This window comes from Triturus cristatus, chromosome 10 (genome assembly GCF_964204655.1).
Source record: "Triturus cristatus chromosome 10, aTriCri1.1, whole genome shotgun sequence".
Lineage (NCBI taxonomy): Eukaryota > Metazoa > Chordata > Amphibia > Caudata > Salamandridae > Triturus > Triturus cristatus.
Window position 1 is genome coordinate 801,914,174 of NC_140593.1, and position 26,859 is coordinate 801,941,032.

General features: G+C 44.0%; 1 protein-coding gene across 1 annotated transcript in view; it reads right to left on the reverse strand.

The window, feature by feature from the left end:
* CCDC78 (coiled-coil domain containing 78) overlaps positions 1–26,859 on the reverse strand; it is a 321,251-nt gene that overhangs the window by 26,100 nt on the left and 268,292 nt on the right. The window contains exons 16-17 of the mRNA XM_085628349.1: positions 20,940–21,151; positions 19,768–19,942 (exon numbers count right to left, since the gene is read on the reverse strand). Coding sequence (XP_085484475.1) covers positions 19,768–19,942; positions 20,940–21,151 — 387 coding nt within the window. The remainder of the gene's footprint in view (positions 1–19,767; positions 19,943–20,939; positions 21,152–26,859) is intronic.

The window sequence follows — 26,859 nt, forward strand, 5'->3', positions numbered from 1 at the left end:
CATCCTAGTCAAGGGTGCGAGCCAGAGTCAAAGTCCTTCAGTCCATCTTCTCAGTGGAGTGATGTGGCTTCTCCTTCCTGCTGGGAGTCCTTTCACCGGTGTCACTCCCAGTGTTCAGGGGGTCTCAAAAAAGCATTTTATTTTTTTTTTTAAATCGAGCGAATTCGCGCTGGGTGCGTGAATCAGGCCGAGAAAAAAAAAAGCGCTGACTCCCGCGCTTCGTTTTCTATAAGCCCCTGGGTGGGCCAGGTACCGGGGGCAATGTGTAATTATGAAGCGGGGGCCTGCAGCGGCCCCCGCAGCCCCAGGGACCGCCACCTCCTCGGGGCTAAAATAATAAAATTGAGTTCTCAAGTGTCTCTCCCTTGAACAGTTGGTTTTAAGTGGGAGTGAAGTGCTCTGGAAGGTATGCACTGTTTCCCAACCCTAGGCTGCCACATCATCACTCTACCCTTGCCTCAACTGGCAGCTTCAAATGGTCGGTTGAAAGACCTTCCCTTCATGCTTCAGCCCTGCCCGCAACTGGCACAGCTGCCTGATGCCTTCCCACCTAGAGGAGCCCCTCCTCTGTTTGGCTCCAGATTTCTTCCTTTGCTTCTGTGGACTTGACCAGTCCAGGTGCAGTGTGCAAAGGTGATGGTAATGAGCACGTGCAGATTTCCTCCCCACTCCTTTCTTTACCCATAACTGGGCCAAGTACTGTTAACAGCTCTGTTGTGTAGAGATGCCATTGATCCTCCTGCTAGCCTATAGAGTAATTAACTTGGCCCAGTCCGGGTGGGGAACAATGGCCTGTAATCTGATTATGGCTGAGCTAGGAAATAAGGATCATTCTCAGAGTGCTATAAGGAGTACAGTTTTCAGAAAAATGACAGTGGATCTGCACTCATATTTACCCTAAGTTTCATACCTGACCGGTATCTTCAGGCCTAAGTACAGTGAAACTGTGCAGTGAAGCAGAGTTTGCAGATAAGGTACAATGTGGTGAGCACACTGCCTTTCAGTAACCACTACAGATTTAAACTATGAATTCTCACTCACATTTAAAGGCCTACACCACATTAGCACTAATCCCTAAAGGGTGCATTTTGTGACAGGCTATTTTTGCGCAGATACCGAGCTGAGCTAGAGAGTAGTTTCACGCACTTAGTCCACATGCGTGTTCACACATGTGTGGTCATGTGTTCGTGTGTAGACTGCCCAAAGCCATTTGTTTTAGCTGCATAGCAGCTGCCTCATCTTAAACGGCAGGCACTGGCGGTTAGCCCTTGGAGTCCATTTCCACAGAATTGACTGTTTGTGAGACTCAGTTGGTGAGACTCACTTACAGTAATAGTCCAAAACCGGCTAGTCAAAATGTGAAAAATCTAGGGCAATTAAATGGGCAGAACCCATTTTCTACACATTTAATAACAAGAAATGCACTATGTGGATAATAGTTCAACATTCTTTTCACATCTCTATATTCAAAGCTTTTGAGTTACCTAAAGTTAATGGGAATGTTGGTGTTATGGGTACTGAACAACAGCAGACACAGCAAAAAGCAGAAGTCTCAGTTCAATCCCTTTTAGTAAGACTGTATTTGAAGATGGCTACCAAACAGAGACTCAGTTTTAAGTTAATGAACACCATTTCAGTATGGCCTTTTCCAAGCCTTTACCTTCTTTTCAGGTGATTCCTATACTAGATTTTGCCCTTTCCTGTCAGGTGGGTCCTGTTCTGAGACTAACCCAATACTGTCCAGTGGTTCTTATTCTACCAGTATACATACGGTATTTTAATGGTGTACCAGTACCAACTCCTCTGGCTGGCTCCTGCTTTTGGATTCCTTGCTTCTGTTTCAGTCCTGCCAGCTGGCCTGCAACTGATTTTTTTCTCAGTGCTATATGGTGCTGCCTTTCTCTCATGAACATAATGGTCAGTCCTTTGCCTGTTCGCAATGAAGGAATATGTTCTTGGTGGCCAAATGAAAGAAAAAGCCTTAAGAAATGTCTATCAACTCTTCCATCCACTGATAGGCATTCACCAGTGGTTTCAATTTCCATAGGTGCTTCAGGCTAAGTGGCAGGAAAGTAAGGGATTTTGGCTATGTGGTCATTGTGGAAAAAGATGATTGGAAATTGAATTTTATATGCATGTTCTGTGTTCCTTTCTATTCTTATTTTATTAATTATGTACTCAAGTTGCAGGATGAAGACAGTCAACTCTGCCAAGAGACAGGGAAGGCCACAAATGCTAGTTCGTCATTAATTTCTTCTTCTAAAAAGTGTGGTCTCCGGTCTTTCAGACTAAATGGTCCCTATAGATATTTGCCTGAACTTGATGATATATGTAAAGGCATCTAGCAGTACTCTCCCAGGTGTTGGGTCTGTTAACTGTCTCACAACAAAAAGTCCTGCAGGACCGAGCAGGCAAAATGCCTCTTTTGATGTACGTGACAGTCAAAGCAGTAGTGTTTTGTGAACGTATGCACTGACAACCACATAGTTTCCTGAAAAATATCAAAGCAAGGCATCCCGCATGACAGCGCAGAGGTGGCATCCTTAGCTCTGATTGAATGAGCCAATAAGTCTTCTTGATGCTGTTTCTTTTCTAGTCTGTAGCAGATTCTTATACATAAAACAATTCATTGACAGATGGTCCACTTTTACACTACCTTGCCCTATCTTGCCCCAGAAAACCTCAAAAAGAGCTGATCATCCACCCGATGTTCCTTGGTGTAATCTATATAAAAACATGTGTGCTGATTTATATGTTGGGAGTACAGATACTTCATCACAATGGCAACGGAGTATCCTAACTGCCAGGATAATGGTCTGTCTGCCACATTTAAAAGAGTATGGACAACGGGGGAGACTACTTTGTCTCCACTGTGACCAAACTTCTCTGATGGATTGAGACTCGTCGGAGAATTGACGTATGTTCACCCAATTTGGATGGGTAGACCTATTGCCATTTTTTACTGTCCGTCACTGCCAGGAATACTCTGGCGATAAGGGGAAGTAAAACCATAAAAATGTCCCTCTCATCATGGGATCCAACTTCCATGGTGAGAGGAGCATTGTTTTTTTAATTTGCTTTGAAAATTAAAAAAACTTTGTAACTTTGCTATTATGCTCTGTCATGTTTGACGGAGCCATAGATCAAAGTTACAATTCACTCACAGGAACCGCCTTGATGGCAGTTCCTGTGAATGCTAGAAAAGTCCATCGGCCCAATGGACATTCCTAAATGTGCTGATATATGTAAGTTAGCACACACCAATTCTGTAATAGTGGATAACAATTGATACAATTGAAGACATGAAGCGTACAACTCAGAAACGAGGAAGCCCACCTCGCAAAATAACATGTGAACTGCTGGTGAACTAACACCAATGTACTGAGTGCACAGCTGAAAAACTGCAGAGAACAAGTATGTCAAATAGACAATCTCAGTATAAATAGAAGCAACATAAGCTTAAACTATTTAGAGCAACAATCTTATAGACAATCAACCCAATTTTTTTTGGAAGAAACAGTTTTTATAAATCAATCAAAAAGAACAAAAGAATTGCATATTACATCAATGTTGGAATGACATTGAAAACAAGAATACATTCAAATGTGAAAACTGCACAATGGCAATAAAGTTGAACGTCAATTCATGAGGAAATGCCCAATGCATTTCGGGATGAAAAACATCCCTTCTTCAGGGGCGGCTGTGAAAAAAAGAAATTTCATTGTAACACATAGCAATGTGAAAAAATCTATGTCGCAATTGCAGACACCGGTACAAGATGCATCGTGGGTGGGACAACAGAAAGGAATAGCTGGTCTGTATCAACCCAAGACAATTCAACATGCACAGTGCATAGTGATGAAAGGGACTGGGAGCACACATTAAGCGTATGTGTGAAAATTCCTAAATGTGGTCATTGAAGCCCCCGCCAGGGTGATGGAATACTCTTCTCCATCGACCTGTTGGTGGACAGCCTGACCTCCAAAACATAAATTGTTCCCTTAGTGCCCTCTTGCAGTCCAAACAATGGAGTCCCTCTTCCTCCTTAGAGCGATGGAGTGGAGCAAAGAATGCCAAGATAAAAATATCTTGCCTGATTTGAAATGAAGTGACCACTTTGCCAGAAAGGAAGCTTGGATCCTTAACACTACCTTATGTGGAAAGAATGTTGTATAAGGTTGGTTCACTCACATGCTTAAACCTTGTTAAAGTGATTCGAAATACAATCAATCAATCAATCAAAGTATGCTTTATTCGAAGGATATTCATAAAAGCAAGATACATTATACAATAACAGTTCATTAGATACATTAAAATACTATTAAATACAATACATTTCGATACTACATACTTTAACAAAATCTGGTTAAATTACATCCAAAAGGGAGACATTATTTCATTTGGCAGCAGTGCTGTTCAAATCACATGCGGGTTGACACAATTGAAGCCCTGGGTTAGACATTCCGCGATAATAACAGTGGATACTTGTTGTTAAAACAATGATATTTAAATAATTAAAAGTTTTAAAACAGATTACATACGATAAAATGCTAAGAGTTAGCAGGGGGGGGAATAGTAAAAGGACTAGCAGTCTCCCCCGGTTCAAGAGAATAGTCAATTGACTAGCAGTCTCGATCTAATCATCCACGCCCATCCTAGATACTTTGCAGTGGCAATTGAAATCCAAGGCAATGTGCTGGTGCATATAATGCGTAAAGCAACAGTGCCACTAGTAGTTCCTAGATTTTTGCACATTGGAGTAAGCCATATACGCCGTGGAGCAGCATAGATTTCACAAGAAAACAAGAAATGACCAATAGTTTCATTTTTTGTACCACAGGCAGGGCAAACAGCACTATTTCCCGCTTCCCATTTTACTGTTAAAGATCTAAGGGGAAGTGCTCCAGCTCTTAGTTGGAAAAGAAGCTTCCTATCTCTTGGCTTGGTTATGATATCCCAATAAGGCTCAAGCTGGGGGTACATCTTGGCCTCTAGGAACTCTCTAGTCATGTTACCAACACTTGGGCTACACCAGTTCCGCTGGGCAACCTTCTCCCAATAAATGGTCTTAATCGTACTTTTAGAAGGGAAGGTTGCTCCTGCAGGATCTTCCCAAAGTGTGCTCAAACCAAGCTCAAGCAAGGATGCCCTAAGTGCTTTTAGCCAGCCTATTTTATGGTGAAGGTCAGTTCTTATGATGTCTAGAAAACCCCCTGCATAGTGGGAAAGCGCAGGCGTGGTCCATAACCTGCGCCAGTACAATATTGGGCGGAGCCGTGCCATATCTACAATGGCTCTTCTACCCAAGTCATACTTAAGGGGCAGTAGCGGGGTGCTTTTGGGAACGCCTGTGATGGCCCTAAAAAATATATTCTCTGCAAGTTGAAGAGCCGGCATTTTTTCAAACCCCCACAACTCGGCACCATAAAGTACAGAACCCAGAGCTTTAGCTTCATAAACCTGTAGGACAGGTTTCACAGGTTTAGTGAATGATTTTCTGTGTTCTGAGCTGATTGTGCCTGCCAATTGCCTATGTTTGATTGTTGCAATTTCAATATGGTGCCGCCAGGCCTGCGCATTGGATATATGCATACCCAAATAAGTAAAATTGTTAACTACCTCCAGTGGACGATTGTTTAAGGTAATTTTTGTCTTAAAACTACGATGGGGGTTAAAAGTCATCAGCTTCGTTTTTGTAATGTTTACTTCGAGGCCATACTCTTTACAAAATTGGTCAAAGATTGACAAAGCACACTGCAATCCACTTGGCGTTTTAGCTAGGATGAGTGTGTCATCTGCGAACATTAAAATAGGAATTTTAATACCATCTAAAAAAGGAGCATCCACTTGGGCGGAAGTCATACGTGCTACAACATCATTGATATAAAGTGTAAAAAGGACTGGGGCCATCGAACATCCCTGTCTTACGCCCTTCTCTACTGGAAAATCTGAGGTAACTGAGCCTAAGCCACCCCACTGTATTCTTGCATAATTTGATTCATGGAGTCTCATTATCATAGATAACAAATCGTTTGGGATGCCCTGCTTCTGTAAAACCGACCATAGCTTTAGTCGAGGGACCAGATCAAAAGCGGCCCTTAGATCGACAAAGGCCGCATACAAGCTTCCTTTGCCGAGCACCACCGTCCTCCATTGAATCATAGTAAAACGAAAGACCTGATCCACCGTACTTGTGGATCGTCGAAAGCCAGCCTGGAAGGTTGAAAGGGCCTTCGTCTCTTCCGCCCAATCCAGGAGCCTATTGACGATCACACGCCCCACTACCTTTTGGATGGTATCTATAAGGCTTATAGGGCGGTAATTACCTGGCAATGATCGATCTCCTTTCTTGAAAATGGGGATAATCACTGCACCCTTCCAGGATTTTGGTACTGATGCACCCAAGGCAATAGCATTGATAAGATGGTGGATATATGAGCACCAGCGCTCTTTATCGTTAATAAATAGATCCGCTGGCACACCATCAAGGCCAGGGGCTCGTCCGCAGGCAACTGCATCCAGAGCCATCATGATTTCACTAGGGCAAAAAGGATTTTCTTTTGGGAGGTCTACACAGATTGTCTCGTGCCGTTCGGTAGTATTAAAAACAGCATATTGGTTTTTAAAAAACTTTACCCATTCAGTTTCAGGGACATTGTTTTGAGGGGATTCAGGACCACCTGATTTTCCCCATCTGACAATGTGCCAGAACTGTCGAGAATCCTTGCTATCGCTAGCTGCCTTTAGCTCAATCCAATGCTGCTCGTCCCAAGCTTGTTTCGCCTTTACAATGCTAGTTTTATAATTTTTCCTGGCAACTTGGATTAAAGCTGTTTGCCCTCCCTTAATAGCATTACCCAGTGCGAATCTACACTCCCTGCATTCATCGTTGTACCATTTAGCTGGCTTTGGGACTCTATCACCTTTGTCCTTGACAGGCTTAAGGAAGTATCCCTTGATTATATCAAAAAGGGAATTATGAATTCCTTCAACCCTGTCCAGGCCATTGCTCAGTGTGTTACAATCCTCTAGGTCTAATATGGCTTGGTCAACATGGCTATTCATACTAACAATAGCCTGTTGATTGATTGCTACCTTTTCCCAGCGTAACCTCCTCATGTTATTGGTGGGAACAATCCGGGGTGGTACGAGCACAGGAAGTCCCACAGGCAAGCCAGTGTGAGGCCACCACTTGTGTGACAGGCACAAAGGATTATGGTCACTCTCCAACCTTCCATCCACATACATATTACAAATAGATGGCCATAGCTTTAGGCTACATAACAGATAATCAATTCTGCTATTGTGCCTACCATTATCAAATGTGCTTGCACCTTTTCTATCTCCACTAGTCCTGCCATTCAGTGCTCTTAGCCCCTTACCATAACATAAAGCATTTAAACCAATGATATCAGCGGACCATCGCACTATTGGAGGCAACTCTAGTTTAGGCACGCCCCATAGTCGATCCTCCTCTTCTCCAAACAAATCATCGTTGCTAATCAAGGGTTCAAATGTACTATTAAGATCGCCCGCAATGATAATATTGTTGGTCGACGAGTGTATGTCAATGAGGCTATCAAGATCTTCTAGTACCTCTGACCTCCCACTCTTCTTCCTCCGGACATATACATTATAAATGTCTACACTACCCAGCTTTTCTAAGTCTAATCTGATTAGTTGGATATCCCTACTTCTTGTATCAAGAACTTTAATGCCCAATTTTAAAGTTTGACGAACCCATACTACTAGGCCCCCCATAGGTCTACCCCTTGGGCCTTTTACCGCAGGGACAAAATAATTCAAATAGCCCTGCATAAAACATGCTTCACAGGCCCAAGTTTCCTGGAATATGCAAAGGTCAAATTTATTAACAAAGCTCGTCCACTCTGGTGATTCAATTTTGGAGGTCAGCCCAGCAATATTCCATGAGAATAGGGTGCCTACTGATTCCTGGGTAATAACCCTAGCATTATCTGGAGCAGGCAGAGCAAGATCGGCCAAATGCTCATGGGGATATTCTACCTCTACTAGAGGTGATGCAGTACTGGACTCATTATAATGCATACTTGTATTTGTCTCGGGCGCCGCAGATAATACTCTCGTAGACTCATGATTGTTGAGTCAATCAACATCCTCCAAGCTGTCTAACACCTCAAATCTGTTTCTCAAGGGGATCATAAAATTATGTTGAGTATTGGTTGAATCCCCCATCACAGAGGTGACCGCTAAATTTGGTCTAGGAAAAAAGTAGGTGAGTTCCCAAGTTGTGATCGAGGAACTCCTATACAGCGTTTGCCAATTCAAAATATGAGCAACAGCTCTTGGATCCCTGAAGTTGATGAGGATAACATCCCCATGTATAGTTTTTGAAGTGTTACCCAACCAGGGCAGGCGTCTTACATGTAAAATTTCCCCATTAATATAAGAAGGAAGAGGGCGATTTTGGCCTAGCCAATGGATAACTTTGTTTTTTAGTTGATGGTATCCTTCTACAACATCCGATTTTATCATAGGAACCCCTGCAAGCACAACTACCAGGGGAACTGCCTCTGGTGGTAAGTTAATAGACAACGGACCTCGTGGTTTAGTCGAGGGATCTGTATTGTGCCCCGGTTTGACAGACAAATGACCCTCGTTCTTTGAGGTATTTACAACACAGGTCATAGCCCTAGCCGTGGTTGTGCAAGATGGTTTAGAGGTAATGGTACTATCTGAATGGCTGACCCCTCCCTTACTTATTGATGTAATCAATTGAGTCGCTTGTTCTTCTGGGGATGAGCTAGAAGAAGCTGTAGCAGAAGCCAAAGCGGTGAATGGTATTTGTGAGGGGCCAGATGTGGTCATGTTTTGTTCCATCTTGTTTCCCACTAAAGATTCAACTTTTGCTAGCCTTTCTTCAATGTTCTTTAGACTTTCTACTATTGGCAACATAAGTTTTTCCATCAATTTGCCAATTTCGTCCAGTAACTCCCCATTAGTGCCAACTTGATTCAAGCAAGATGCAATACTACCAGTAGAAGGTTGCTTCAGTGTACGGAGGGTAGCATTTTTCCCAGAACAGGTAGTAGTAGAATTACTTTTAGAAATGTTATTACATTTGCTTTTACGTAACTCAGAGACTATCTTCCTTCTTTTCCTGGGCAATGGACCGGTCAGTGTAGTCTGACTATATATGATATCATTAGTAGGTAACGACTCAGTAGCTTGGGGTGATAACTCATGTTGGACATCCAAGATATTATTTGAGTCATCGGGGGGAGGGATAGGGGAAAGAAGAATAGGTAAGGCCATATCAGTACTTTGTTCGTGCACAATAGACGTAACAGGGCTCCTAGTAGAGTCGTTAGTACCCAAGGGTAGCATGGAATCCTGGAAAGAAGAAACCTCAATGTCCATACATGGAGCTTCAGGAAATGACGAGGCTGATGCCATATTTTTTATGAGTTCTATTGAACAACGGCGTCTAGCCCTAAGTTCTGCAAGAACAACCTCCCGGGCAGAGTCAGTATTAGGTTTCTTAAAATAGCTATCCAGAGTTCCCTTTTTCATCTGCTCACTCATGGTGTACGGATATCACTATTCACCGGAGACAGTACAGGACTCAGTAAAGTTTGTGTCAACACCCAGCTGATTTCTACAGAATTAGTAATAGTGACCACACATACCAGTTCTGGCGTAGTGTCTCCAATTCAAAGAGTAAATGGGGTTGGCCCGACCCGGCCTCCTCTGGCCTCTGAGGGCCACAGAGGGCCCGCCCTTTGCCCGGGCTTAGCCCGGCGTCGCCCGCGCGCGTCCCGCGACGCGGAGGGAGCCTCTGCCTTTTGAGCGCCTCCGGGCGCGAAGACAAGCGGAAGTGGCCGCTAGGCAGCCTGGGAGCTGTAGTCTCCCCCTGTCACGGGCGCGATAGCGTTGGGCGCCGACAGAGGGGACAAACAGCGTGGGCACCCCAGCAGCGGCAGAGCAACAACAAATCTTCAGCAGGACCTCCGGTGAGTGATGGCAACAGGTATTGCACCCCCGCTCCACCGAGGGAGCCTCTGCCTTTTGAGCGCCTCCGGGCGCGAAGACAAGCGGAAGTGGCCGCTAGGCAGCCTGGGAGCTGTAGTCTCCCCCTGTCACGGGCGCGATAGCGTTGGGCGCCGACAGAGGGGACAAACAGCGTGGGCACCCCAGCAGCGGCAGAGCAACAACAAATCTTCAGCAGGACCTCCGGTGAGTGATGGCAACAGGTATTGCACCCCCGCTCCACCGAGGGAGCCTCTGCCTTTTGAGCGCCTCCGGGCGCGAAGACAAGCGGAAGTGGCCGCTAGGCAGCCTGGGAGCTGTAGTCTCCCCCTGTCACGGGCGCGATAGCGTTGGGCGCCGACAGAGGGGACAAACAGCGTGGGCACCCCAGCAGCGGCAGAGCAACAACAAATCTTCAGCAGGACCTCCGGTGAGTGATGGCAACAGGTATTGCACCCCCGCTCCACCGAGGGAGCCTCTGCCTTTTGAGCGCCTCCGGGCGCGAAGACAAGCGGAAGTGGCCGCTAGGCAGCCTGGGAGCTGTAGTCTCCCCCTGTCACGGGCGCGATAGCGTTGGGCGCCGACAGAGGGGACAAACAGCGTGGGCACCCCAGCAGCGGCAGAGCAACAACAAATCTTCAGCAGGACCTCCGGTGAGTGATGGCAACAGGTATTGCACCCCCCAATTCGAAATACCATTTTCAACATCAAAATTCTTAATGGACAACCGAGCAGTGGTTCAAAAATGGTGCACATCAAAAATGTGCAAACTAAATTCAAGTCTCACTGCGGCATCATAAAGGGTTTTGGTTGAAATAAATGTTTAAAACTTTTTAAAATTCTCAGCACAACATGTGTTTTAATTATAGAAGCCTGACCTGCAGCCATTAAAAAGCTAAAAGAGCTAAAAAAAAATAGCCATTAACAGTGCCCAAAGCAAGTACTTTCTGGGCCTGGGACAAAACAAAACAACAAACCTTCAGACAAGTTGGCTTGCACTGGATCAGTTTGTCAGGTGCCGCACCAAGCCACAGATTCGTCCCAACGCCTGGTGTACCTCGATTTTGTAGAGGGATGCCTCGCTGCCAAGATGACTTCAGTGACCTCAGGAAGAAGGTCAAATGAAGTCAATTACCACCGCTCAGTCTCCAAGTATAGAGATGCAGATTGCACAGGCCCTGGCGCAGCACCCTGTCCTGCTGGTGCGACAGATGATCTTCCAAACATGGTAACTTGAAGATTAGACAGATTCTCATGTGCAGGATTTTCAGGTACCACACTCTCCTGGCCGAATCCGGTTTTGCTAGGATGACTTGGGCCAAGTCGTTACTGATCTCTTTAAGAACTCGGGCAGGAGAGGCAGCGGGGAAGGCATACAGGAGTCCCAAGATCCACTTTAGACAAAATGCATTTAAGAGAGAGGGTCTCCTTGGAACCTCCAATGCGCAAAAGTGCTGATGTTACTTATTATCAGCAATGAGGAAAAGATTTAGCCAGGTTTATCCACATTGATGGAAGACGCCCAACGCCACCTTCTGGTGTAGCTGCCATTCATGATCTGCTAAGGGTTGGCAGCTCAGTTTGTCCACCCTGGTGTTTAGAGATTCACTCCAATCGGTTCACCGCCTGACAAATTCTCTAGCAGTCCAGCCACTTCCAGAGGCCTAGAGCCTCCTGACACATGACAGCACCCACCATGCTTGTTGAGTGCCACATGGGGGTGGGTATGTCCGGTGGGCAGGAAGGCTTTTAACGCCAAGCAAAACATCCTCCTCCAACAAACTGATGTGGTGTAGAGCTTCCGTCGGTTTTATAGAGGCCTTTGATCTCCACCTCTCTCAGATGGCCTTTCCAAACCCAGAAAGAATGCATCCATCATCACTGCCAAATCTGGGTGGGGTAAGGCGAAAGATATGCCACTAAACCCACCACAGTCCATCAGTCACCACTGCAGATATTTTGCAGTCTCCTCCAAAATGTGAATACAAGCTGACAGATTTAACTGATGCTGTGCCCACTGGGACTTCAGGACCTACTGCAGAGCCCACAAATGCCATCTGGCATGTTACACCAGCAGGATGCCAACAATTCCAGCAGCCTCAGAGTCATCTGCATTGAGATCCGGGACAGAGGCTAAAACATTAGCATCATAGCCCAAAATGTCCTGGACTCTCCACTGTTGGGAAAAGGCATGAAAAGGCATGAAACCGTCTTGAATCCAGGATGGCTATGATGTAAGGGAGCATCTCTGAAAGAATCAGGTGTGACTTCGGCATGTGGATACTAAACTCCACTGATAGGAGGAGGCTTGCCATTATCTGGAGGTAGTTGATGACTACTTGAGGCAAACCTACCTTCAACAGACAGTTGTCAAGGTAGGGAAAGACTTGAACTCTGAACCTCCAAAGGTGTGCTGCGTACACGCCCGAAACCTGAGGGGCAATGGTGAGAAGAAAAAGGAGCAATGTGAACTGAAAATGCTCCTAGCCCACTGTGATTCGCAGGTAGTGCCTTTGAGCCTGCAGGATGAGGGATATATGAATAAGCATCCTACAAATCCAATGCTACCATCCAGTCTCCAGGGTTTAGGGCAGACAGGACCTTAGCTACTGTGAACATCCTGAAGTTGTCCTTTTGCAGGAAGGCGATGAGAGGGCAGAGTTCTAAAATAGGAAAAAGGCCTCTGTCCGTCTTCGGCACTAGGGAGTAGTGGGATTATCAACTAATGCCTACTTCCAATGCAGGAACCCTCTGTATAGAACCTGCACTTGCTGCTAGAAGATGGATAGGTGGTTCTCCATCAGCCACCCTGGTGGTGGTGGAAGGTGTAGTGAAGGGAAAGAAGTGAGAGGGCATAGTCCCAATGGACAATTTAGGAGACCCACTTGTCTAAAGTGATTGCCACCCCTGGAGGAAATATCCAATTCTGTCTCCGACAGCATGTAATGGAAAGGACACACTAAAACATTTTGTGGCTGCGGACACTGGATGGGTGGAGAACTGAGTTGAACACTATCCCTGATGCCCTGGGCATTGTCTATGTGTGCTGCGATCTCGGCCATGAAAAGGCTGGAAAGCCGTTGGGTTAGCAGATGGGTCTGACTTTGATGAAACCGAAAACCCCTGCTTTATCAATGGAGGATTCAAAGTTGCTGATGAAATTGGCTGGTGGGGAAAACAGATCCAAGAAATATGCTATGACCCTTAACCATTCCAGTCTGAATCCATTTTTTCGCCACAAATGTGAGAGTCATCAAACGGCATGTTCATTAAAGATGCCTGAACATCCCCGGAGAAGCCTGTGGTCCTCATCCATGCATAGTGCCGACCTAAACAGTCAGTTGTGTCCAAGCCACAGTGAGAGACAAACTTTGCCGCGCCACATCGATTCTGCATAGCCTGGGTGAGGGACGCTCGCAGGTTATCAAGTACAGCTGGCAAAATTTGGTCCACCTTGCCTCATAACTCATTTGAGTAGGGACCTATGAGGTAGCTAGCATTTACAGATCTGAGAGCAAGGCTCTCAGACGGTAGCATATGCTTCCCAAAGGTTTAAATGCATTTTGACTCATGCTCCAGTGGGGCAGTGGAGAAGGCATTGGGATTCACCTTTCTTGTAGATGCCTGTAACTCCAAGCTCTCAGGTTTAAGGTGCTGTGTAAGAAAGTCAAGGTCACCTGGTGCTGGTCCATGGTGATGAGTGATTTGTCTGTTTACTGGAGGTCCAGAGAATGGCTTTGCTGAAGTGCCCAAAATAGTGTCTGTGAGGGCCAGTATCTGGGGATATGTCAAGGCCTCTGGCATCCTGTAACTCCTCATAACAAGGCACAGTTAAGGTGCAGAAGATCCTCAGCATGGTTTCACGAAAGGCAGCAACCAGCTGCATCGTCCCTGACATACCCAGAAACTCTGGGAGCATTGGGACCAAGTTCGGAATATGCTCCAAAGGGGATCGCAGAAAGACCGTTGACAACCTTGCACCTTTACTGTAGTGGTTGGTGCAACTTGCGTAATCAGTGTAGCACAATCATGCAGAATTACCCAGCAATTCAACGAGATTACGCTTGAATTACGGAAGAACAGTAATTCTGCATTTAGCGCTATTTCTTAGCGCAAAAATGTCCCCTTGCATCCAAAATGGATGTGAGGATACATTTTGAGCAGTAAGAAATAGTGCTAAATGCAACAGAACACAAATAGCGGGCATTCGTGCTCGCTAAATGTGATCTTCGGTTAGGATTTTCCCCCAATTTACGACTTTATCGCTATTTTCTTAGCATGAAATGCACTTTCACGTCCAAAATGGACGCAAACGTGAATTTTGCGCTAAGAAACAGCACTAAATGCAGCAGTACACAAATAGCGAGCAGGCACTCACGCTTGATAAATGTGCTCACGTGTTAGGATTTATCCCCAAATTACTCTTAAATAAGCGGGGAGGAGTAATGTCGTAATTATTGGTAATTCTGTGTCAAAGAGTAATGCAGAAATACTGAAATTACTCTGGCGTAATTGACAATTTTACCCAGGCCAACTTCTCTGAGTTTGAGAGTGACAGGAAAGGTCCAAGTCCTGCTTGCACTGTTTATGTTTTTTCTTAGACTTACCCAATGACTTTGATCACGACAAAGATCTGCGTTGGAAACGGCTTCGGAGCAGCAATGGGACCTTCCTTTTGACCCATCATGATATGTAATATTTTAGTGTTATGCGATTTAAAGTTTCGCCATGTGATCCTGGTTGACCTTCGGGTCCATCTGGGCAGAGTCACTGCAGATTCTAGAGTTGTGTTTCAATCCCAGATACCACAGGCATACCTCATGGGGATCAGACACATAAATCCATTTACAATAGTCCCTACAAGGATTAAACCCTTTTGTTTTGGGAGATGACATCCCTTACACACCGATTTGGAATATGGAAAAAGACTCATCAAAAGACAAATGAATAGCTCCGGATCCGCAGCTGAAGGTGTGGAAAGAAAGAAACTGATGTCAGGGCGCATGGGTGGCAATTATATGTGGCTTTGCTTGGTCATAAGGAAGAAGTTAGGAGGACATTTTTAAATCTTCATAGTTAAAGACATACATTCATTTTGTGGGCTCGTTGACTATTGTTTGCTTTCTCTTTATTTAGCACACAGACTTTCAAACTGGACATGTGCTCTTTTTTGTTGTTTTCATCCTCGTATGTCCTCTAGCTGGTCTTGCAATTTTCTGAGAAAGCAATCCTTGGATGCATGAAACTGCCAAGCCCACTTTTGTCCACAGAAGTCACTTTGAGGTGTGAGCACTAGAGAAATGTGCTAATGAGTACGCATAGGATATTATACTGGAATTATCGGTGGGATTAATTTATGGTTAGTCATTCTTCCTAGTGTGATTGTATACTGGCGTATCTACAGGATTAACAAAATATGTCTATCACAGTGGTGTTTTTAACGTTAAACTGTATTACCCCGCATGTGAACACCACGTATACCATCACAACGCATTTGTAACCACGAATACTATTACCCCACATTCCAACACAACGCAACTACCATTACTTCGCAATGCCATTACAACGCATATGCATTTACCACGCATGCTTTTACAACAAATTTTGTATACATGTAAGTATAAGTTAAGTATAGGGATTAGGGTGGGTTTGGGTTTTGGGGTGTAAGGGTATAGTTTTTAGGGTGCAGGGTATTTTTAGGGTTGAGGGTGGTTTTGGGGTGCTCAGAGTAATTTTAGGGTTCAGAGTTTGTTTGAGTTTTGGGGTGCCCAGGGTAATTTTAGGGTTCAGGGTGGGTTGGGGTTTTTGGGTGCCCAGGGTAATTTTAGGGTTCAGGGTTTGTTTGGCTTTTAGGGTGCCCAGGGTAATTTTAGGGTTCAGGGTGGGTTTCGGTTTTGGGGTTCCCAAGGTCATTCTAGGATTCAGTTTGGGTTTTGAGGTGCCCAGGTTAATTTTAGTGTTTATGGTGGTTTTGGGGTGCAGTGGTATTTTTAGGGCTCAGGGTGGGTTTAGATTTTGGAGTGCCCAGGGTAAATGTAGGGGTCAGGGTTTGTTTGGGTTTTGGGGTGCCCAGGGTAATTTTAGGGATAAGGGTGGGTTTGGGTGTAGGGGTATTTTTAGGGTTCAGGGTGGGTTTTGGTTTTGGGGTGCCCAGGGTAATTTTAGGGTTCAGGGTAGTTTTGGTTTTGTGGTGGCCAGAGTAATTTTAGGGTTAAGGATTTGTTTGGGTTTTGGGGTGTAGGGGTATTTTTAGGGTTCAGGGTAAGTTTGGGTTTTGAGGTGCCCAGGGTAATTTTTTGTGTTTAGGGTGGTTTTGGGGTGCAGGGTTATTTTTAGGGTTCAGGGTGGGTTTGGGTTTTGTGGTGGCCAGGATGATTTTAGGGTTCAGGGTTTGCTTGGGTCTTGGGGTGCCCATGGTAATTGCCGGGTTAAGGGTTAGTTTGGGTGTAGGGGTGTAGGGGTATTTTTAGGGTTCAGGGTGAGTTTGGGTTTTGGGGTGCCCAGGGTAATTGAACTGGGTTCAGGTTTGTTTGAGTTTTGGGGTGCCCAGGGTAATTTTAGGGATAAGGATGGATTTGAGGAGTGGGGCTATTATTAGAGCTTGGGGTTTTGGGGTGCAGGGGTATTTTAGGGTTCAGGGTGAGTTGGGGTTTCAGGGTGCCCAGGGTAATTTTAGGGTTCAGGGTTTGTTTGGGTTTTAGGGTGCCCAGGGTAATTTTAGGGTTCAGGGTGGGTTTCGGTTTTGGTACCCAAGGTCATTTTAGGATTCAGTTTGAGGTTTGAGGTGCCCAGGTTAATTTTAGTGTTTATGGTGGTTTTGGGGTGCAGTGGCATTTTTAGGGCTCTGAGTGGGTTTAGATTTTGGAGTGCCCAGGGTAAATGTAGGGTTCAGGGTTTTTTGGGGGGTTTTGGGGTGCCCAGGGTAATTTTAGGGATAAGGGTGGGTTTGGGTGTAGGGGTATTTTTAAGTTTCAGGGTGGGTTTTGGGGAGCCCAGGGTAATTTTAGGGTTCAGGGTGAGTTTTGGTTTTGGGGTGGCCAGAGTAATTTTAGGGTTAAGGATTTGTTTGGGTTTTGGGGTGTGGGGGTATTTTTAGGGTTCAGGGTAAGTTTGGGTTTTGGGGTGCCCAGAGTAAATTTTTGTGTTTAGGGTGGTTTTGGGGTGCAGGGTTATTTTTAGGGTTCAGGGTGGGTTTGGGTTTTGTGGCGCCCAGGGTGATTTTAGGGTTCAGGGTTTGCTTGGGTTTTGGGTTGCCCATGGTAATTGCAGGGTTATGGGTTAGTTTGGGTTTTGGGGTGTAGGGGTATTTTTAGGGTTCAGGGTGAGTTTGGGTTTTGGGGTACCCAGGGTAATTGTAGGGTTCAGGTTTGTTTGGGTTTTGGGGTGCCCAGGGTAATTTTAAGGATAAGGATGGATTTGGGGAGTGGGGCTATTATTAGAGTTAGGTGGTTTGGGGTTTTGGGGTGCAGAGGTATTTTAGGGTTCAGGGTGGGTTGGGGTTTCAGGGTGCCCAGGGTAATTTCAAGGTTCAGGGTGGGTTTGGGTTTTTGGGGTGGCCAGGGTAATTTTAGGGTTCAGGGTTTGTTTGGGTTTTGGGGTGTAGGGGTATTTTTAGGGTACAGGGTGAGTAGGTGTTTCGGGTTGCCCAGGTTAATTTTAGTGTTTAGGGTGGTTTAGGGTTTTGGGGTGCAGGGGCATTTTAATGGTTCAGGGTGGGTTTGGGTTTTGGGGTGCACAGGGTAAATTTAGGGTTGAGGTTTTTTGGGGTTGTAGGGGTATTTATAGGGTTCTGGGTGGGTTTGAGTTTTAGGGTGCCGAGGGTAATTTTAGGATTTAGGGGGGATGGGTATTAAGTTGTAAAGGGTTATTTAAAAATGTAGTGGATGTATAGTTATTGAGATAAAAATTGGTAATTTTGAGGTTTTAAAAAAACGTACAAATTCACTTAAAAAACCATAGGTTTCAGGCACGTTATAGTTAGGAATCAGCATTTAAAAAACCTTTCAAATTCACTTAAAAAACCATAGGTTTCACACGTTATAGTTAGGTGGACATTTCACTCGTAAAAAACCAATGAAATTCCACCGTTATAGTTAGTTCAGATAACTATAACTCGCGCGCCCGCAATCCACTGCTGATGACGTCACATATTACATCACTCATGTCATGGTCAGTGACATCACTCATGACATCATCCTTGTGATAGAGTGGCGGTCGCGCGAGTTATAGTTATCTGAACTAACTATAACGGTGGAATTTCATTGGTTTTTTACGAGTGAAATGTCCACCTAACTATAACATGTGTGAAACCTATGGTTTTTTAAGTGAATTTGCAAGGTTTTTTAAATGCTAATTCCTAACTATAACGTGCCTGAAACCTATGGTTTTTTAAGTGAATTTGTACGTTTTTTTTGTTGTTTTTTTAATGGTTTTTCGCCGTGCGCGCACGGTGCGCTCACGGTGCGGTGCGCGCACCCCGCGATTTTTTTCCAAAAGAAATAAAATGTTTTTTCACCCTTCGGGGTCCTTTATGGACCCCCTGACAAAGGCTAGGGGGTCAGGAACTCCCTACCCTGCCCCCTTTTCACGTTCGCCACCTCTCTTTTTCACTCTCGCACCCACAACAAACAAAATGGCGGCCGACACTTCCTGATTTCGACCGATTCGAACGTTGACTGACATGTAACCACCAATCAGAATTACGCTCGCGCACGTTAGGGTGCGCGCACCGTGCGCAGCTATAGATATGTATGTGCTTTTAAATGCAATTTTCTCAGGAACTACTGAACAGATTGACTCCATATATGCAAAAGGCACTTCCCTGACCTGAGGACTACCTCTCTGCCAAATTTCAAGTAATTCTGTTCAGCCGTTCGGGCTGTACCTTCGACTAAAGGTCCTATGGGAAAATGCATGGGGAAAACGCGTTTTGGGACCCCTCTTTTTTCTTGGCCCCCGCTTGACGAATCACCCCGAGACTTTCAGGGTAGGAGCTGAGCGGAGCGCCCCATTAGTTTTGAAAATTTCTCGAGGATTCGTCAACCAGCGCCAAAGTTATTCAAAATAGAATTTTCAGATTTCCTATGGAAACACGGTCCTAACTATAACTATCTACTGGTGACCGCCAGTAGATAATATACTTACCGTAACCACTTTTACAAAGTATATGCCTTTAACCACGCATGCCTTTGTGTTGTAATGGTATGCGTGGTAAAGGCATATGCGATGTAAAAGTATGCGTTGTGATGGAAACGAGTTGTAACAACACTCCCGTTGTTACAAATGCGCTGTGATGATATGCATGGTGTTGACATGCGTGGTAACATCATACATTCGCTTTTAACTGCACTTTCCCTATCATTCAGGCCTGTGGGTACACGTTAATCCAGAATGCTCCAAATAGCTGTCGAGCCACCAATAACAAATTGTTTTTTTTTCTTACAAGATAACATTGATATCTTAATGAAATGCAGAATATGGTTTTCAGATCACCTGTGAGCTGGGTTTTTAACTGCGTTCAATGTAATTCCAGCTATACTTGGAGCATTATTTTATCTGCTTGGTCTGCCTATTGGCTCAATAAGTTCTGCAGAAAAAAAGCCAAAAATTTAAGCAGGGAATTTTATTTTGTTGCGCACTGAATTGAGGGCACAATTCTATAGGTGACCATCTGCATGTTGCAAAAGTGTTAGAAGCAATCCCTTGAAGGACAGTGTGAAATGGTACACGTATGCTTCCCTTAGCTCTGTACAAACCTACCTTCTCTTTCAGTTCCTGAATCTGGGTCTCCAGCCGAGCCTTGTCCTCCCGCAGGTTATTAAGCTCTTGGGTGGTGCTAGACAGCAGTTCTGCATCACTGATGGAGAAGTGGTGCTCCGGTGGGCCAGGATCCATCTCATTGGACCCCTGGACGAGGATCTGCTCACGCTGCATTCTGTGGTGGAGCAAACCATTTGTGTTACATCAAGCGACTCCCCTACAGCTGTCACAAGAGGGACTACTCTAGAGCTGCTCTGCTGTACAGGCTGATTCCTTTGGCTCACAAGTTGTGCCGACAACCAGAGGCTGCACTTACTTTTCTGCTCCTTAATGGCAATCACTTTTATGTGATGAGTAGTTGCGATTAGCTCTTCATAATCAACAAAACAAATCCAACAGCCTGAAAGCTATTTCTTTTATATGGCAGAAAATCTCGACCGTCTAGTAGGGATAAATGACTCCTCATCCTTAAGGAGCTAAAAAGAGTGTGCAGTTAAGCACACCTCTTATAAGAACAATTAAATGCATATGTCATACTATCAAAACATATATGATCAATTTATTGTACATATTCATCATGCAAAAAACAATGTACATCAATGAACATTGGCAATCAATAAAAATTCATACACAGAAAAAAAATCAAATACCCTATGCGTCAAAACATACATCATTGTTGTAGTAAACAATTTTCCCCACAGGGCCATACATTTATTCAGACCGAGTTCTCACATTCACACTCGCACTCAACCACATGAACAAGACATAACAAACCAACTGACCAAGTACAGAACACTAATAAATTACCATAAATACACAAAATGCCTACACAATGTTTGCCCACACTAGTTCCTATACATTAATGTGTTGATATCAACAATAACTGTTGTTCTTTCTTTTAAACATTTTTTCATTTTTTTAAAACATGTTTGTCATCTAGTCTTGTTCATACGATGCACAAGTGGTCCACTAATCCAGTAATTACGGCGGCGACCACATCGCGGAGAGATGTAATCCTGCGCTTCGAGCACGGTTTGATCTTTCCCTTCACTAATTTCCCCTCACTGACATGCAAGGAGCAGGATTTTGTTTGTCTACCCACCCGCTTCCACTCACAAGTATGTCTCTCTTCACCAGGATTTCAGTGCCCTGTCACGTGACTGTCCCCTTACCGGTATGCGATGAGCAAGCTTTCATGTCTCTTCATCACATTCTGCGCGCGCTTTTTGTATCCTCGCGCCGCAGCAGCCAGCTGCTCCTCTCGCGACTTGTGTGACGCACGAATGTCCTTAAGCATGTTGTTCACAAACTGCTTCATGTGGGCCTGATCGGGAGGCCCTTTCCCTGCAGCACGAGCAGCACTGGATGTGCCATCCACATACTCCTGGAGTAGGAGCGAAAGGGAGAGAGAAAAGTGTGAATAGGACTCTAGTAGACCACTGCTCAATTTGTAAAATAAGTGCTGGCGCTGGCAGGGGTGCAACTAGACCCGCATTTCGGAGTGTGTGGGGGGGGGGGGGGGCTAACACTTCAAATGCTGGAGGCAGACCCAAATTCAATGTCAGACAAAACACTTCTTTTGAGTCATCCTGTCATTGTAGTAGTTTAATGCTTGTGGGTAATTTTTTTGCCGATATATGACAGCTCAATTTAAAGCACGCTGGGCCTCTAACATTAATGTATTCATGATAGTATTTAACAACTTTTACAGGATGTTTAGGACTCTCCTTCAAGAAATTCTAGCAAAACAAATGGCAAATGTTGTATTTAGTTGTACTTGTTGTACATAGAGTGCAAAGTGTTTACCTACTATCACATGACATGTATCATTATAATTCTAGTTTTGTCAACAATTAGTGGCATATAATGCACTGTAAAACACCTTAGGTCAATTGCATTCGCCTCAACCCATTAGCCCTTCAAAATAAATTAAGATTTTTTTTTTCTTCATCTTTCCACCTCCCAGAGTGCTTTAAAAAATGGTGGCAATCAGTGCGGTTTGAACATATTTCTATAGTTATTGTTCTGCTGAATTGAATGAATGGTTAAAAATAATATGTAAAGTGGACTGCTACCCTAATCAAGTGGTCAGGCCCTGAGCGATACCTAAAGAAGAGGCGGAGACTGCACTAACATGGAATAGGCAAGTTTTCTTTTTTTTTTCTTCAAAGGACAGAAGACTGGAGTCCCTGGAGCTTGGGAGCCAGAAAGTTCCAGTGCTTTGATGCCAGAAAGGAGAAGCATCCACGTCCAATAAGTACCTGCCTAATGTTGGTAAGATGCAGGCATTTGGCTACTGCAAAGCATAGGATTCTGGATAAGAATATAAAGAGTGATACAATGGTGAAGAAGCAGAGGACCTATTTTATGGAGAACACCAAGATCTAGGCACTACACTTTGAACTTACATTGTTTCACATTCAGAAGTCAATATACAGTAGAACAGTGAGAAGAGATGGTGAGAGGTTTCGAACATAACTAAAATTGGGAGAAGGGGACTGTTCATGACTTCTCAGATAGAAAAAAGGTAAGCCACACGGGGGCAGTACCTTCAGTGTTACATTGTTCCAAATGATTTATATTTTAATAAACATGTTTCTAAAGTTTCAAAACAATCAAATTATTACAGTGCATATGGATATCACCCTAAAGCACATACATTGTTATTTTAAAATGTACTATTCATGTGACACAGTCTATCCTTTCATAAGCGCAGACAATAGATGTATACCTCAATAAATAATACAAATGAACTGTGTTGGGAATAGCTTTACATTGTTTTTAGTGGGTGATCACAACTACGCAATACCATAGGATACTGATTTGGACTCCGAATACACTGGGTCTCTCACTGGTGGTAAGTCTAAACTAAACGTTGTTTCTGCTCTTCTGGCGAGAGGTGTGAGCCCATCCCTTGATTCTCTTCTGCCTCTTTTATACAGTCTATATTTAATTGATAACCATACACCAGTACGGTGAGATATGCAGTTAGGAGGATCTGTCATTCAGGGTGGCCTATAATCAGAAAGCCATTCAATTTCCAATATTATTGGTTCTTTTATGTTGGCCATGTGTTTGTATAACTGAGTTTCTCACTGTTGCACATTCTGCCTCTACCCATTGCTTTGTCTCTCTCAAACATTTTTTTGTCAAGTGCTATTGTTGATCTTCATGACATGGCTAGGCAACATTTCGCTACAACAATGACCAACTCTGCACACCTGCTCATTCTTCCCTCATTTGGCTCTGGACATCCAACCTATTCAGATCACACTCAGAGTACAGTCTATTCATTCACCTACTATGTTTGCTATTGTTTTAGTCATATGTTTCCAGTAGTCTATTAGATTCGAGTACTCCTACACAGTATGAACAAATTTGTCTTTAGACCCTCATGTCTGGGAGATTAATCATTAATCTTCATATTGTACTGAGCTTCCTTGGGGTGAGATAGTTTTGATGAAGAAAGTAAAACTTTATTAATTTGAACAGGACAATGAAGCCACTGCTGGTAAGTGTTCAGCATCTAGGAGGGAGGTCATCGAGTAGACCAATCTCTTAAAATTCAAGGAAGCTTGCCTGCCCAAAATGAAGCCATTTTGATCATGAGCAAAGACAGAGAGAAAGGGCAGAAATCTATTTGTTAGCACCTTCTCCAGGATTTTATAGTGTATATTCATCATAGAGAGTGGTCGCTTCAAAGTCCTATCAAAACTATCAGGGGCAGATTTCAGAAGCACTACTAGAATCTCTGTCATTTGTGGAAGCATGAGTAAAGTTTGTGCCGGTTAGAGATCTCCGAGAGCTGAGAAGTCAGCAGTCTCTTGCACGGTGAGTAAAATTTGTTTGGCAGGCCATTTGACCCTGGGTTCTGGCCCCTAGTTATCACTACTATAGCTTGCCTAGTTTCAGCCTGGGCCAGTGGTGCCTCCAGAGCAAGTTTTGATCTTCTAATGAAATGGGGAGAACCTGATGTCCTTAGAACGTCAGTAAATGTGCCCTATATCTCACATAGTAGTGCATCCAAGGAGGTGTAGTAATTAACAAGAATGTCATTGATGTTGGTCTGTGCATATTGCACACTCCGGGTTATCTCCGCACAGCATAGCCACTGGAATTCGGGGCACCTCCGAGGTCAGGAAGCTTGTTAACAACCTGCCTGATCTATCACCCTCTCTAAGTCACTTGGCTCTGAGGTCCTTATAAGCAAATCAGTTCAATCTATGTTTGGTCATCTTGTACCTTTCCCTATATGCTAGTAATCTATCATTGCTCTTAATGTAAACCACAGAATCCCTCAGAGGAGTACGCTCGGCAGTCTCTGCCTTGCATATTTTCCTCTGTAGCAACACTCGAACCCCAATTATTATCCTCATACACACTCCCTGAATCATTAGCTTTAACACTTAAGATTCAGTCAGCACACTCCCTGATGTACCTCCATTTCCCCTACAATAATCCACATTGGAATCCCTTACAGCCCCCCCAAAAAGCTGCATCTCACAGCACTGTTACCTGATGTTTCCATTGGGGAAATTCTAACAGGCAATAAACCCCAGCCCAGGTTAACCAAGAGCAGCCAGTGGGCTTTATTATTTTGCATATGTATTTAACTTCAGCCACGGGTCCCATGTTCAGGGAAGATTCCAGGTCATCTGTGCTGCCACTAATCACCAATATAGGTTCAATATTTCAGCAGTGTCTGCAGTTGCAGTTCACCCCATGCCTCCATGCTATAATCTTCAACTGTCAGCTCCTCCTAGATTATTTCCTTCTCTCACTGGTTTTGAGAATATTCCACACGCCTTTCCTTCCTCTTTCTTGCTGCCCATTACTTTGTGTTGCCATGCACCTTTACCCCTGCCCCCCCTCACTTCTATAGCCTGTTACTTTTTCTCGGTGGCTCTGCCACACTTGCATCCATTTTTCCCTCCATGCTGTAACTTCCCATTGGGTTGCCACCTGGTCAGTTTGTTACCAAAATGGCGGATATTTTCAAGCAAAGCCTAGTAACAATCTTTTCGAACTGAACAAAAGCTCATAGTTATTCTTGTTTTAACTACCAGTTTAAAGCAATTAATACAAGCTTATACACAGGGCCACCAGAATTATGCACTGAATGGCTGTGGCATTTTTTGCATAATTATAGATTTGCTGCATTTGCCACATAATCTATCCTCTGTCTCATAATCTGCAGATGTTAACCGAAAAAAAAATGTTTTAGCTCAAATGGTTCAAAAGTTACTAAAAAGGCAGCGACCGTGTGGCAGTGCAGTGGAAGGTACGCTGCAAATGGTGACTTGTCACCTTTCTGTTGCTTATTTCTGTATTTGGGTGTTAAACTGGTACTAATGGGTGCAACTAATGCTTAGACAGTGTTAACAAGTGTATAAATGAAAAAATAAAAATGTAATACTATCAAAAAATGTGTCCCATTATGCTGCATATTTGCCTTTTCTTGTCACATAATTGACTCAACCCTGCTGCATAATTTGGCTCTCTCCTGCTGCAGAATTCCAGTGGCCCTGCATATATTGTAACAAAATAATTTCGAAGCCATATACATAATTCCTAAATGATTATTAAAGCTAACAGCGTCTTACTCTTTGCTGTTCAACATTTGGCTGTAAACAATTCTTATGATCTGACTTGATCACTTTGATACTCAGTTGTTCAATGCAACAATTGCTAGCTTCACATTCACTCTGCTCCAGATGACGTCTTATTGTTGTCTGTAATTCAGAGTGCGTATCGTAAACTCCGCAGGACTACTATACTTTCTGTGACACTAACTGTACCGCGTTAATTATAAACTCTACTGTCATTTTACTTTGGTGACATAAAATAAAATGAAATTGTTGGAGCAAAAAAGTTAAGAGTCATAATTGATATTTCAAAAAAGGCTTACAGCGAATTTTTCCATAAGTTGCTATTTACATACTAGCCTCGTCCCCATTTGTATCTAAAAAAGTGGCAACTCTGTATACATCTATCACATGTCCACTTTAAATTCACCTCTCCCCTACATTCTCTGTAAAAGCCTGTGATATGGGTGTATTCTTTTTCGTTTGCATGATACCCTGTTGTTCATTCCGGGACTAGGATGGCTGCTGTACTTCACACCTATAAACCATTTGCCAGTACCAGGCTCGTCACTGTTGTCATGCAGAGACAGTGATTAAGCAATGAAAGGGCCATGCAGGGGAGGCTGATGTAGGAAAGGAAGAGGTAAAACAGATAAAGCTTACTGTAAACGCCAGGGCTTTAGAGTAATATCCTGGATGAACATTTATTACTGCCTGGCATACTCAGCCCAGCCCACGGCACCTGACGGAGGGAGGGGCTGAAGCCCTCTCAGCCCAATGATTGCTGGCGCCCAACGATTTCTCAGAGACCCATGGCCGGGACTGCCCAATGTTGAGGCTGCTGAACACCAAGAATGCGTAGTCTGCGTTCCACCCCCTCATGCCTCTTTTACCCTACACACTCCTTACCCCTTTATCTCGCAGGTGATCTTCTTCCATGCGTTTTATCTTTGTCACTGCTTTCAACCCTCTCTTCCTCCTTATATTCCATTTTTGTGTTTCTATCTCCCTTGCTGTGGATCAAAATCTTCTGAGGAAAAATAAGTGCTGTTCCCCAAAAATGAGTGCTGGTGCCCCATATCCAAATACCGACTCAAATCAAGCACTGAGTATATCACTGAGTATATCAGACTGTAACTAAGTAGTGAAGTGCTAGAAAATTACAGTCCATTCGTTTCCTGGCCTCTCTCCAAATCAATAGTCTCTATTTCCAATGGTTTTACTCAACCTCAGAGATAAAATGGCTCAGCAAATACAACAGCTTCTCAAAAAGTGTGAGACCTTTCCTCTGGGCAATACACACAAAGGCCCTCATTACATGCATGTGACTTGTTATTTGGTGCAATATTTATCACACTTGATAAAATCCAACTCTGCATATGTCAAATGTCATTAGGTGTGATAAATAGCACTTAATATGAGATGATCCCCAGTAATAGAGAATAACTTGTGGATGTTGGTGCTTACTGCACCAAAAGTTTCATGTCCCAGTACTGACCTAACTCTT